Source organism: Cibotium barometz, chromosome 9 (assembly GCF_041138505.1).
Source record: "Cibotium barometz isolate CiBa-2024 chromosome 9, ASM4113850v1, whole genome shotgun sequence".
Taxonomy (NCBI): Eukaryota; Viridiplantae; Streptophyta; class Polypodiopsida; order Cyatheales; family Cibotiaceae; genus Cibotium; species Cibotium barometz.
The window spans coordinates 11222624-11236635 of NC_141054.1; the positions used below are offsets into that span (position 1 = coordinate 11222624).

Consider the following 14012-nt stretch of genomic DNA (forward strand, 5'->3'; position numbering starts at 1 on the left):
ATCTTATGGTTGCCAAGATCGAACAAAGTGAAGAAAGCCTCACCCCACCAACTTCAACCCCAACATCTTCACCTAAAGTTTGACAAGAATGGTGACCCAAGCAACACCAAGCAAGCCACTTAACCCCTCTCATGCATATAACACATACACAAGAGCTTGACTGTTCAGTCAACCCTAATGGTGGTAACCAACCAAAACTGTACCTACCGCCTCGACAACACTTGAACCACAAGTTCAAGAATCAATTCCCCATGTCTGCCGAAGACTTATGAGCGCATCAAAGACAAACTCACAATGCTCTTTTCACCCCTCTGGATGAGAAGAAGCATAAGTGCAGAAGCTACACGGTAGACATATGAACCTATTCTCTCAAAAAGGAGAGTAGCCATAAGTGCAGAAGCTACACGCTAGACATATGAACCTATTCTCTCAAAAAGGAGAGTAGCCATAAGAACCTGTTGATTGCAAGGTGGTAACAAAATTATATTTAAAAAAATGCATGTCCTAACACTTCACGGGTTAAGCCTTTCATGGCTTAAGCCCTTCACGCCCTAACACTTCATGCTTTAAGCCTTCACGCCTTAACACTTCACAAAATAACAATTCACGGATTAACATCTCACGCCTTAACACTTCACGCTTTAAACCTTCACGCCTTAACCCTTCATGAGCTTGCTAATTCACGAATTAATACTTCACGCTTTAATCTTTCACGTGTTAAGCCTTCAAGTTGTGCCCTACAGTTTGCTGCTTCATGGTACAAACTAATTACTCTACTAATTCCCCACATCACTCCAATGCTGTTATTGCTCACCTTACTACTAACACTCTTCCCATCACAAAAAGAAAATAAAAATGACATAAACAAAAGAGAGTCACAGTATGGCCTACTTACGAAATGGTAGAATATCACAAGATACTCTCTTCACTATCCAATACATTTTTGTTAAGCTTATAGCTTACTATTATTTTGGCTAAATTAATGTAGCAGCTGCTCCATGAGTAAATATCCATACTCATGCACTGGAGGACATTTGCACCAGAGCCTCACCATTGACAACTTTCTAGGTACATTTTTATTAAGCTTATAGCTTACTATTATTTTGGCTAAATTAATGTAGCAACTACTCCATGAGTAAATATCCATACTCATGCACTGTGGAGGACATTTGCACCAGAGCCTCACCATTGATAACTTTCTAGGTACATTTCTGATGGGGGCCCATGGTGGGCCACAGCCTGCTGTTCCATGGTACAACCCATCGCTTGGAACTTTCCTTCAAATTGCAAACCTCTCCAAACACAAGTCTTCACAACACATTGACCTCTAATGTTTACATTAGCCTTGTCATTTGATGTAATTCTTTCATGCCTCACCAACTCGTTTGGCTACTTCAACAAGCAGCAACTCAATAAGAGTCTATTTGACTTAGTTCATGTACTTCATATATATCTACTTCATTGAATACTTAAATATACATAAAAGAATAAAAAGCACATAGGAAGAAGCTTGCAAGAGCATGTCCCACTCAACAACATTTGACAAGAATCCTACCACAATAGAACATCATCGAAGGCCAATTTCTTAAAATGATGAATGTTGCTTCATTGAATCAGACGAGGAAATGAGAATCACAATCTCGTTCTGATGATTTATCTACGCTCCTCCGGACCCTTCCTTCTCTTCTCACCCATTATTAACATCTCTTACTTTCCCAACTAACACAAATGACGTGTGACCTTGGTTATGATTGCCAAAAATAAAGTTGCTTATGATTGCCCAAAAAACATGCTCACAAAAATATAAAATTGCAATCACTTGCAAAAAAACCCCACCACCCCCACCCATTATAGGAATTCCCTCTAATCTCTAACTAACCTTTTCATTTACTAACTAGCCTTTCTTATTCCTTCCGAAAGAACAAAGACCATTGAACGTCACTCTTCATCAAAAGCCATAAGCTTGTCAATTCTCCCCACACAAAGGTCTTCAACGCGATCACAAGGACGCGTTCGGCATCAAGAAGGGAGGAATGTTAACCCATTCCTAGGGTTAACAAGAGCTACTACCATTATATCATATAGTAGTCAAGTTAGGTACACCAAAAGGTCATCCATCCAAGATATGAAGCAATGGTGTCCAAATCTACAACTTGGACGGGTGACCGTAATGGTCCTATGAAATATGGTGATTTTTGCTTCAAGAGTGTGTGGTAGTAAGTTAGCATAAAGTCCCAAGTGATGTACTTCATGGATATATTATGAGGTGAGCCCTTGTAATAGCAGTAGGCCTCTTATGAGCCTAAAGTGCCCGGTCGAACCACAGTTTAAGTGAGTGTGAACACTTATGGCCATGTATATAAGTGAATATCTCTCATAATACAAAAAACTCTCCCATTATGCAATAGAGTCTTGCTATTGCTAATCCTCTTGTTAACCTCTCCCTAATCCATGCTAGTGCTAGTGAGTGCGTGTGAGTGAAGTGAGGTGAGAGGAGGGACGAGTACACATAGTGCAACGCGGCGGTGTAACAACACTCACAAGAGCTATGGTGGTGGAATTGCTTCTCAAGGAGTTGTAGAGCTTGGGGGTTACAAGCTCGGCCATTGAAAAGATCCTCACGATAGTTGCGGTTCAGCGGGTAATCTCTTGTTGGATGTGTTTCAAGGGAGGTTTGGGTGAGCCATAATAAGGAGAGGGAACATACACATCATAGAACCAAGGTATGAGCCGACTCTAGTCTTAACCATAGCTACCCTAGCTAATTTGTTAAGGATGACATTTGAAATAAGTAGGGGGTGCAAGGGACTTGGGGACTACTCAAACTTATACCCCAAGAAAAAATCCCATGAAGCCATACCCCACATAGCAAAATTAATGCAAAGCTTCAATGGAAATGGGGATCCCATCTAACATGTGGAAAGCTTTGAGTCCATTTGCATGTGGACACATTGATGAGCTTACAAAGATCCATTGTGAAACATGTAGACACATCGATGAGCTCACAAAGATCTGTTTGTTTTCCTTAACGTTAGGTGGGAAGGCACATCACTTGTATAGGATGCTTAAGATAGAGGAAAGGTTAATTTTACTCGGCTTAAGAATGTCCTCGATATAGAAGTGATGACGAGTGAAGTACTCTACGACATTAAGCAACAAGAGCATGAGTCGGTGAGACATTATATCTCTTGTCTTAAACATTTGAACTCTTGATGTAAGCTTCAAGAGAGGCTCACTCTAATAAACAGTTATTACCGTGTTTTCGAAGGGAGTACAAGACCCGAGAATACATGACTATCTACCCTTGTCAAAACCTGCCACATTGGATTTCGAAAGGGAGTATAAGACCCTAGAATGCATGACTATCTACTCTTGTCAAAACCATCCACATTGGATACGTGTTACAAATTGGGCATTGAATTTTAGGGTAACATGTTAGAATTACCTGTAGCAACCTTGAAAAGGTCGAACTAAAGGAGGTAAGGGAGCCTCCCAACAATGCACACTTGTACCTAGGGAGAGAGCTAATATGGTGCTCAATATGTAGATAAAACTATACAAGCATTGAATGCCTACATCATCTGCAACCCACATTATTGCTCTATTGTGCACATTATAGACATCTCAAAAACTATGACACATCCATGTGCAGATATGGTTCTTAGCCCCCGTCGGCTAGCACAAATGCTGATAGCTAGGCTAACCTAGTGCTACCAACCACCCATAATGGCAATATTGGACCATGCCAAGACAAGGATATGCACAGGGATGTATAGGGCACTTGATGTGCCCTTACCACCACCTGTCTTGCCACCATAACCACCTCCACCAAAGATTACCCCTGATCAATCAAGTTTTAGTTGAAGGGACGGAAGAAAGTGAATACACAAAGTCTATGTGTATTCTCAAATTACAACCCATAGTTTTACCCTCATGGCATGAAGTTCAAGTGGCTAATGGGGAAAAAATGGATTACACATTAGTATGCAAGATGTGGGTTTGGTCTTCACAAATGATTACACTATAATAAGGTGTGCATTTCACACTTGCCTATTCTATGGTTACATCATATAATGAAAACTGATTAGAATCAACATTATTATGGTAATTATAGATGTACAAGACAATGCCAATTGAGAGTTCCTAGAAATAAAATGCAATATATGTGTTTATCTGTGGGATTAACCAATAGAGTGATCTTGTGGAGTAAATGTACTTTGGGGAATTTATGATGGTAATTATAGATGCATAAGACAGTGCCAATTGAGAGTTCCCATAAACAAAATGCAATATATGTATTTATGTGTGGGATTAACCAATAGAGTGATCTTGTGGAGTAAATGTACTTTGGGGAATTTATAATAATAATAAGAAGATTATAGGAGTATTTACGTATTTGTTTGGTAGATTTCATGTTGAAATATGGTCTATTGCAATGCTAAGGAATGTTATGCCCCGTGTCATCAAGGTATTGCAAGAGTTTGAAAGACAAGAACATCCATTTTCCATAGTTTGGGAACAAGAAGAGCATTGAAGGGTAGTTTTGGGAGGATAGTTTTTATTGATGGGGATAACCCATATAAAGGTTGTCTGATTCCTCAGGAGAATTGTATCTTTCCTATAAGTTTTAAAGTTGAAAGTAAGGATCTTTTACAATATTTCTATGACTAAAATTGGTTTTACGAGTTGGCTCTAAGGGAGTTCATATTGCATATAGGAGTGTAACCAAAAACAAACCAAATTAAGACTAAAGTTGGCTCTATGACCTAACTCTAAAAGGGAGTTGCATATTGCAAGACTAGGAGAGTGTTTTTAATGTTTGGTTATGATCCAGCTTAAGACAAAATTCGGTAGAATCTTGGGTTGGAGAGTCATTCATATACTCAAGTAGATTTCACGTAAGCAACATTTATTATGTGGAATTTCATAACACCAACATGCATATAATAAGGTGCGCATTTCACACTTGCATATGCAATGGTTACATCATATAATGAACATTCATTAGAATCCAAATTAAGTTTTGATGGTAATTATAGATGTACAAGACAATGCCAATTCAGACTTCTCATAAACAAAATGCAATACATGTGTTTATATGTGGGATTAGCCAATAGAGTGATCTTGTGGAGTAAATTTACTTTGGGGAATTTATAATAAGATGAAGAAGATTACATGAGTATTCACGTCATGTGAGTAGGTAGATTTATAGATATTTTTCTTATCGATGTGAAAAATCGTCCCAATTATATGATGTTTGGTGTGTGTGTATGTTGAATATGGTATTAGTAAAGACCAAGCTCACATTTTACTATACAAGGATTGCAAGGTCATGTATATAAATGCATGATATTATAGATTGGCCTTAAAGCTTTTTATAAGGTTCCATATTGAAGGAAACGTATATGTTAATCGAAAAAATATTTTAACGAAAATAAAATTTGCCCATTTAGGTTCAAAATAAAGGTAAGTTTTCCTTATGTATGGATGTTTTTTTTCCATTGGTTAATGGACTTTGATGACAAAAACCAATGCCTTATAGGATTATGTTTCTTTTAAGATGACTACACTTATAATGTTTATGTGTTCTATGAAATATATTATATTATATAATATGTCTCATTGCAGAATGTAAGTACAAGGTCTAGAAAACCCCTGATAGTAGCTGAAGGGCCGAGGAATTGGGTGTGTCGATGTCCTTAGTCCCCTGGTAGAGTCAAGAAGCCATGCATCTCTTTTTGTGAGAGAAGCCCACTGAGTGTATGTGTAGAAAGAAGGGGTAAAGGGAAAAATAAAACTCGTAAAGGGTTTTGGTCACTTTTGGTTAATCAATGGTTTAGGACTTGAAGCTCTTGGACTTGAGCATGCTTTAGGAGTCTAGGACTTAGTCATGGTTTAACATCTAGAGTCCTAAGTCTAGGGGGTCTAGGATTTGAGTCCTATACTCCTGTGCTATAGATAATTCAATTGGGGTCTATGACTTGAGTTTTGCACATTGCAACACATGTTATACACCCTGAGAGTTTATTCCTAGACTGTTCAAGGTATTGGCCTAGAGTGCTATAGATTGTTCAATTGGGGTCTACGACTTGAGTTTTTCACATTGCAACAATCTCTTCAGCTTCATGTTATACACCCTAAGAGTTGATTCCTAGAGTCCTCAAGGTATTGGACTAGAGTGCTACAATCATGATACTTGTTTATAGTATCACATCTCAAACGTGAGTTCTACACTACACAAGTTTTGGCTCCTAGAGCCCTAGGACTAGAGGGTCTAGGAGTTTAAGACTATACAACACCCTAGAATATTTAAGGGTCTAGGGGCTTGAGTCCTAGAAATGTGAAGGGCATGTGAAGAAGACATTGTGGTGTAGGCTTGAGTCCTAGACTTGAACATGAAATGCGAAGTGTTTGTATAGAAGACATTGTCATGTAGCACTCACTTAAGGTACAAAAGTTGGTATAACCAAGTGCAAAAAAAATATTGATGATACCACGGCAACGTTGGAATCAAGTTCAAATGAACGTTGTTATTGTGTGTGAAGATAATTCTGGTAGGTGGAGAGGGATGCGTTATTGTTATATAATTCAAAACAAGCGTGAGGGATTGAAGTCCTAGACTTGAATTCATTCATCTAGGTATTGTGGAGCACATTGCTGTTATGGAATGATTATAACATAAGGGTTTGTGCAACAAAATTGTAACACATTTTAGTCCTTACCACTTTATGTGATGTGTTATACATTTGGATAAAACCTCTTACTTTACATAGATTATCACTTTTTGTACACAAAATTATTACACATTTTACTCCTTATTACTCTTTGTGTGATGTGGTTTACATCTCAAAATAAATAGAAATTTTAAGATAGATGAAACTATAGATGTTATAAGCTTGAATGCAATAGAAGTCGTAAATCATTGCATGTTGTTGACAAAGCAACATTCAATTTTTAGTTGTTGAGAAGATTTTTATTATGGTCAAAGGTGTCAAGTACAAAATAAGGATGTCAACTATTCATCTATTCAGATGTGGAGTTTTTAAAAAAAACATTTCTTTCATATATTAATTAGGCAGGATTGTTTTAAGAAATCCACCCATTAGAGGGCTTAAGAATATAATTATTCTCATAACTTCTCTTGAAATCCCAGTGGAGATAGCTAGACTTGTCATCAATAATGTAGTTCCAATAAGCCCATCCTGCAGTTGCCTCCCCATACACTTCGAGCTGAGCTTGACCAAATTTTTGGTAGTCAGCTTGGCTTGCCCCTTCATAGGCGGCGAATTCATTTGTCCACTCACCTGCATACAAATAATAACACCATTAATACCTCAATGTTAATCATGATTACCACTAACATAAGAGATCCTCGGGTATGGTACCATGCTAAACCAAAACACAAACATACATGTGAATAAATACATAACTATATACATGCATACATGCATGCATGATAAGTTAACATACCCACAAGCATACATAAACAAATACATAGATAACTGTATACATATACATAAAACATACATACACAAATACATACATAACTGTATACATATACATAAAACATACATACACAAATACATACATAACTGTATACATATACATGCATGCATGATAAGTAACATACCCACAAACATAGATAACTGTATACATACATGCACGCATGATATGCATGTGTTGTTAACATACATACATGCATGCATGATAAGTTGAACATACCCACAAACATACATAAGCAAATACATAGATAACTGTATACAGACATATGTATGCATGCATGCATGATATGTGTTGTTAACATACCCACAAAGGTTAGTAGACCATTGCCATTCTGATTCAAGGTCTCGATCTCGTGGCGTCTCTGTTTGTTGATGTAGTCGATGTTCTGTTGTACAGTCATGTTAGCAAAGGTGGATCCAAACACGTTGTAGTAGTGGAGGTCGATAATGGCATTGGAAAATTGGGTGCCCAAATCCACAAGATCCCTTGGATCACCTCCCAACAGCTCACACATGACCACATAAGTGTCTGCATTGTATTTCCGCACAATCTCATAGCCTTGCTTGTAGTAGCTCTTGAGAGTGCCAATGGTAACGTCATTCGCCTGCGGCTCATTCAGCAGTTCTATTCCATAAAGGCCATGGCGCTTGCCATATCTGGTTTATATATAACCCCCCCCCCCCCCCCCCCCCCCCCCCCCCAAAAAAAAAGCAGCAAAAGCAAAAACGATATTGATCAAAAAAAAGAGCTGTCTGCATTATTTATTGGAACATGCATGCATACATACATAAGTGTGTAACACATCATTTGAATGATGTCACCTTTGTGTGCATTCCTACCCAAATGCATACATAGTACACATGCATGCATACATACATGAATACTCATACATACATACATATAGTATGGAACACATCATTTCAGTATTGATACTCAAATACATACATAGTACATTCCACATGCATGTATGCATATATACAGTAATACTCAAATGTATACATTGCACATAAACCATGCTTGATTAAATGGTTCACAAGCCATGCATGTATCATATAAGACACACGTGTGCACGCATACGTTTAAAAGCATGCATTCATGCACCAACACACATACATGCATACGTTGAGATCATAGAATGCAGAGCTGCTCTTTGTCAAGGCTTTGCCTGCAAGCAAACAAACCTCGTGATTAAATAATCTAACGCATGCATGCATGATACAAATCATATGCATGCAGATATAAACACATCTATACGTGCACAACATTTAGCAAGCATACATACAGGATGCACTCATACAAACAAGCACGCATGCATGCATGCATTCAAGTGCACCCACACATACATAGCTCTCTGTAATACAGAAAACTTGGCTGCAAATAGGTCTTACCTCGATGCTAGAAACTCTATAACATGGAGAGTGAGGTCAATGTAGGTGTTCCCATTGCCATCACTCCCAGTGGCCCATTCAGAGACACCATCGATGGTCGCGCTGTGCTCTTGACCGTTCTGGGACCCCGGAGCCGCATGGAGGTCTATTATAACCTTGATGCTGTTGCTCCTGCTTGGCAGAATGCAAAACATCAACCAATTGTGACCATCAGATAAAAGTCCAAAACCAACACCAGCATCAGCGTTGAGTGAGCTATCTGAGCTGAGATACCATTCAACAGAGATGGGGGTTTTCCAATGGCTTGCTTACTTACTCTGCCCAATCAAATGCATTGTCCAAGGCTTTTAGGGATCCAGACACAAAAGGTTTCGGGGGGTCGGAGTCACTCGCGATCCAGTAGCCCACTGGGATTCGAACAGCATTTATGCCAATGCTCTTCAGGTATTGGAAATCAGCTGCAGTGATGAAGGAGTCTCTGTGTTCCTGCCATTACAAACAATCCAGAACCTAAGCTTATGCAGTGAAGTGCAGTGTACACAATGGGCATTGAAGTTTTTTCACCTGCAAAATCCTATGCATGTATGGTAAAAAAACAAGGGTTTCTTGCATATGATCCTGACTGCCTGCCTGTTATCCCAACTGCAACAGGAGGGTATCAGAACCCAAGAGTTTCAGAACAAACTACAACAAATACAAAAGGACTTTTGAGGCAAGCAAGAAGCTGGTGGAAGAGAGGATCTCAGAATTACACAAAGATGAAGAGGCCAAAAAACAGAGGATTGAGTATCTTAAGAAAGAGAGAGAGGAATACAAAAGGACTTTTGAGGCAAGCAAGAAGCTGGTGGAAGAGAGGATCTCAGAATTACACAAAGATGAAGAGGCCAAAAAACAGAGGATTGAGTATCTTAAGAAAGAGAGAGAGGAATTGAATAGGCACATCATGCACATCCCCACCTGTCTCTTCTAAACTCTAACTAGCTACATTCTAACACAATCGCAACTGCCCATAAGAGGAGTCATAGGTAAGCACTCTTGCAAGTAGGAAGAGTCATATGTATGGCCCTCTTAAAACTCTTCTTGATGCAAGCCACTATAATACTATCTTAAGAGAAAAGAGAGAGAGAAGAAAGCCTCACCTTGAAAACTGCAGCGGCTTTCTCCGGCCCCCAACCGTTGGCAAGCTGATACTCCCCATGAAAAGGGGACGCCTCATATATAGTCATCTCAAAGGTGGCTGCATTGTCATCCCAACCAGGCTCTGATGAGGACGCATAATCCGCGGTAAGCTGGTTTGCATCTTTAGCCTGCACTTGACATCATGTCAAGATGTCACACCTTCCCTCGTTTAGAAAATCACTTTCAATGTTAAAAGTGTAGAGAATGGATTCTTCATAATGCCACGTCCAATGCTTTCTTTCTTTCTTTTTTTTTGGGAAGGTGGATATGTGTGCGCCGTGTGTGCCTGCCGCCTATCGTGTAGTCCCAGTCCCTAGGCATCGAACCCGGGTCCTCATCGTGGAACCTGACTGTTCTACCAGATGAACTACACGCCCATCGACTACGTCCAATGCTTTCTTTTCTAACTTCAACCCATTCTCTCCCTTTGGAATTTGAATTGAAGTTCCGTAAATACAGTAATTGAATTTTTCATAAATACAGTAATTAAAGTCTGACCTGTAAATACATTCCATTGTAAGCCTTGATATGAACCCTGCTGTTGCTTGGGTTTCTTGTGAGAGTGAACCTCTCCCATTCCCTTGGGGTTGATGCATTGGCTGTTACATCGCCACCACCTGCATTCAAGGCGCTTATGAACTGGTTGCTGAACACTCGAAAACTGTAGACGCCATCTGTGTATCGCCAGATCTAAAACAAAAACAGCAGAACCACATACATAAAGGACCAATCAAAGAAACCCTTAGGGTTTCTTGGAGATGATGCCTGCAGGCGGCCAATTTGTTTAAAAAAAAGCACAAACCTTGAACGTTTCCCACCCTGATGCCGCCTGTCGGTTCACCACAACCTGCTCTCCGCCTCCACCCTCCGCACTCACATACGTCTGGAGTGTGACTGATTTGAGCTGAATTTGAGATCCATCCTAAGCAAAACCACATCATTTACCGTTTTAGAGCTGAAACCCACACTAAAACCATATCAAAGCTCATGAAGTACAAGGGGGCCCTGCTTTTGACAAAGAAAATCAGAAGTATTTTCTGTGTTTTGATGGCTCTTACAAGGAGATCATCGTCAGGTATACCGTCCCAGATAGAAGGCCTGATCCATTTCTCTATGACAAGCCATCCACCTAGGTTCACAGCAGCCAGCTTCTGAGAGCTTGCTGCTGTCCTGCCTTCTTCTCCTAGGGCTCTGCGTCCGATGGATCCTGTGTACAAACCAACATAAATGCCTTGTTTACTCTTTCCCTTGCTCACTTCATAGACTAAGAAAGCAAGCTACATAAAACCCAGCTCTAAGTGTCACAGTAGTCGAAGAATTCTGAAATAGAGGTAGAAACTGGAACCGCCCAGAACTCTCTCTCTCTCTCTCTCTCTCTCTCTCAAAATAAACACAGAACCTAGTGAGAAATGCTACAGAAGGAAAGGCCATACAAGAAAGCTCAACGGCTTCTCAAACTAGAGACCCAAAAGACCCAAATTCTCATTACAAAAACCCAACAATACCAGCTGTCCTAACTGGTGAATTGACCCAAACAATCTGTTCATATACAGTATTAACTTGCCAACTAAACCACTTTTTACAAACAAACAAACACTTTTTCCATTTAAAACTTTATCATTGTTTAACTACAAAGACCCCAAGGAGCTAATCACCATAAACACAGTACCTGCAGCAGAGGCAAGCGAGCCACAGAAGCAGCTGGGGGGGAGGAGAAGGTAGCAAAAAGCACAAATAAGCAGCAATGGGTGCTGCTTGGACCGCTCAAAGCTGCCCATGTGGGCAACCTCACTGTGAAACTACTGAAGAATACAGAAAGAGAATAATACAGATACAGAGACAGAGACAGACAGAGATGAATGCACTCAGCAATGTGCGTTTCGAAGTGCAGACGCATATAGATGATGACTGCTCTTGTGTCGGGCGTCTCCATCGAGGAGCCGCCCATGAGATCGATGCAGGCAACGGCCAAGTCTCGATAACACCGTGTTAAATTGAACGTTGGAAAAGGCTCTTGAATTTATCATTACTACAATGGCTTTTGTTTTTGGGCTATAATTCTAAAGGCAAGTCTAAAAAATAAGAGAAATATATGTGTGTGTGTGTGTGTGTGTGTGTGTTAGAGAGAGAGAGAGAGAGAGAGAGACATTACATGTAAGATGCATTTTGAGAGTGAGCACACCTCACCACTCATCCCTACCATTAAAAATTAATCTAAAATTTAATTAATTAAAATTAAATATATATGTATAAATCATTTAAGCGTGTGTATGTGTGTGTGTGTGTGTGTGTGTGTGTGTGAGAGAGAGAGAGAGAGAGAGAGAGAGTTTCTATGTGAGAGAGAGTGTGTGAAGATAGAGGGAGTGTGTGTGCATGAGAGAGAGAGAGAGAGAGAGAGAGAGAGAGAATTTCTATGTAGGAGATAGTTTGTGTGGGAGGAGAGAGTGTGTGTTTGCATTAGTGTATGTGCGGTGTGTGTGTGTGTGTGAGAGAGAGAGAGAGAGAGAGAGAGAGAGAGAGGCAGAGAATTTCTACGTAGGAGATAGTTTGTGTGGGAGGAGACAGTGTGCGTTTGCATTAGTGTATCTGCGGTGTGTACGTGTGTGTGTGTGTGGAATGGGCTTGTCATAGGTTATGAGAGGTTTTGACTATCACACTCCTGTCCTTTTACTACTTATTACTCGCACAAGGAAAAAGTAATGAAAATTCAAGCATTGAGTGAAGACTTGGGAGTTAAAATGATATACTTCTTTTCCATTTGAGGACAAATATCTTAATAGGTGATGAAAATTTTAGCTTTGAATGAAGGGTTGAATGATTTTTATGTATCCATCGATTCCACACACGAGGCAAATGATCACATTTTCATGAATCATTATTAGCATAATGTGATTTCTTTTTATGTCACACCTAGATTTGATTGAGAACATCATTTACTTAGAATGGTGCATGTTATCATAATTCAAAGGCTATGCAAACTATTAATAAGGTGCTAGATGTACACATTAGACTCTAGGTAAATAACTCCATGGATTATCTTGAAATCTTATGGTGCCTTTTTGTAAGTTGACATATTGTTGTGGCCTCTTGTTATGATTAACATAACAAGCCTCATTAATTGTATAAACTCACTATCTATCACATCATATATGGGTTGCATTTTCTCCCATAGATCATAATCATAAACACCAAAATTTTAATGTTGCTTAGCAACATTATGAATGCATATCTCAACTTAGAAGAAAACTAATGCAAACAACCAAGGTCAATTTTAGATGGGCAGGGTCCCCCTTCAAAATGAAGGGATGTCCACAAATTTTATACCTTTTTGCAAGATTTAGTGTATTTTATGATGGACCATAGATACTTTTAGGTGTATTGGACGATCGAAACACCAAAAAACGAGCATGAACCCTATAAAAAATCAAGCCTATGGACAACAACTAAAATGGCTATAAAGCAACATTTAGGACTTAAAGAGTAAAGTATGGTAATAATTCATAAAGATAATAGTTAGGTTAAAACACAATTCTCCCCTAACGTTGATATATATTTTATGAATATCTATACTAATGCAATACAGCGGTAACAACCACATTAAGAGCATACATCAAGTATGTGTAGTTTAGAGCCTATCATATATCCACATGATCCACATGGAATGAAGCATAATTACCACAATCATATATCCACATGGAATGAAGCATATATCCACATGTGTAGTTTAGAGCCTATCATATATCCACATGGAATGAAGCATAATTACCACAATCAGCCAACTTATCATGTATGAAGACATGCTCCATATAGTGTACTATTAAAGAATGATTTTTTTTTCTTTAGTCATGTTTACCAAAAAATGTCAATGTCATTGGAATATTTCTCGTTACATGTTTTTAAATGAAGTAAAGTTAGGTTGCCTTGATTTTTTAATTCTAAAGA

General features: G+C 39.1%; 1 protein-coding gene across 2 annotated transcripts; it reads right to left on the reverse strand.

The window, feature by feature from the left end:
* Positions 1 to 7039: 7039 nt before the first annotated feature.
* Positions 7040 to 12056, reverse strand: LOC147635264 (putative glucan 1,3-beta-glucosidase A). Of its 2 annotated transcripts, XM_086802489.1 has the most exons (9): positions 11740 to 12056; positions 11129 to 11277; positions 10873 to 10992; positions 10569 to 10760; positions 10031 to 10198; positions 9208 to 9377; positions 8892 to 9062; positions 7807 to 8159; positions 7040 to 7304 (listed from the first exon to the last, which is right to left on the reverse strand). In XM_086802489.1, the coding sequence occupies exons 1-9, from the start codon at positions 11846 to 11848 to the stop codon at positions 7087 to 7089; spliced, it is 1650 nt and encodes a 549-aa protein (XP_086658615.1). In that variant the 5' UTR covers positions 11849 to 12056; the 3' UTR covers positions 7040 to 7086. The 2 variants fall into 2 exon arrangements, with proteins under 2 accessions (XP_086658615.1, XP_086658617.1); XM_086802491.1 differs by lacking the exons at positions 7040 to 7304; positions 7807 to 8159 and adding an exon at positions 8265 to 8668 and having other exon boundaries at positions 11740 to 12015.
* Positions 12057 to 14012: the final 1956 nt, after the last annotated feature.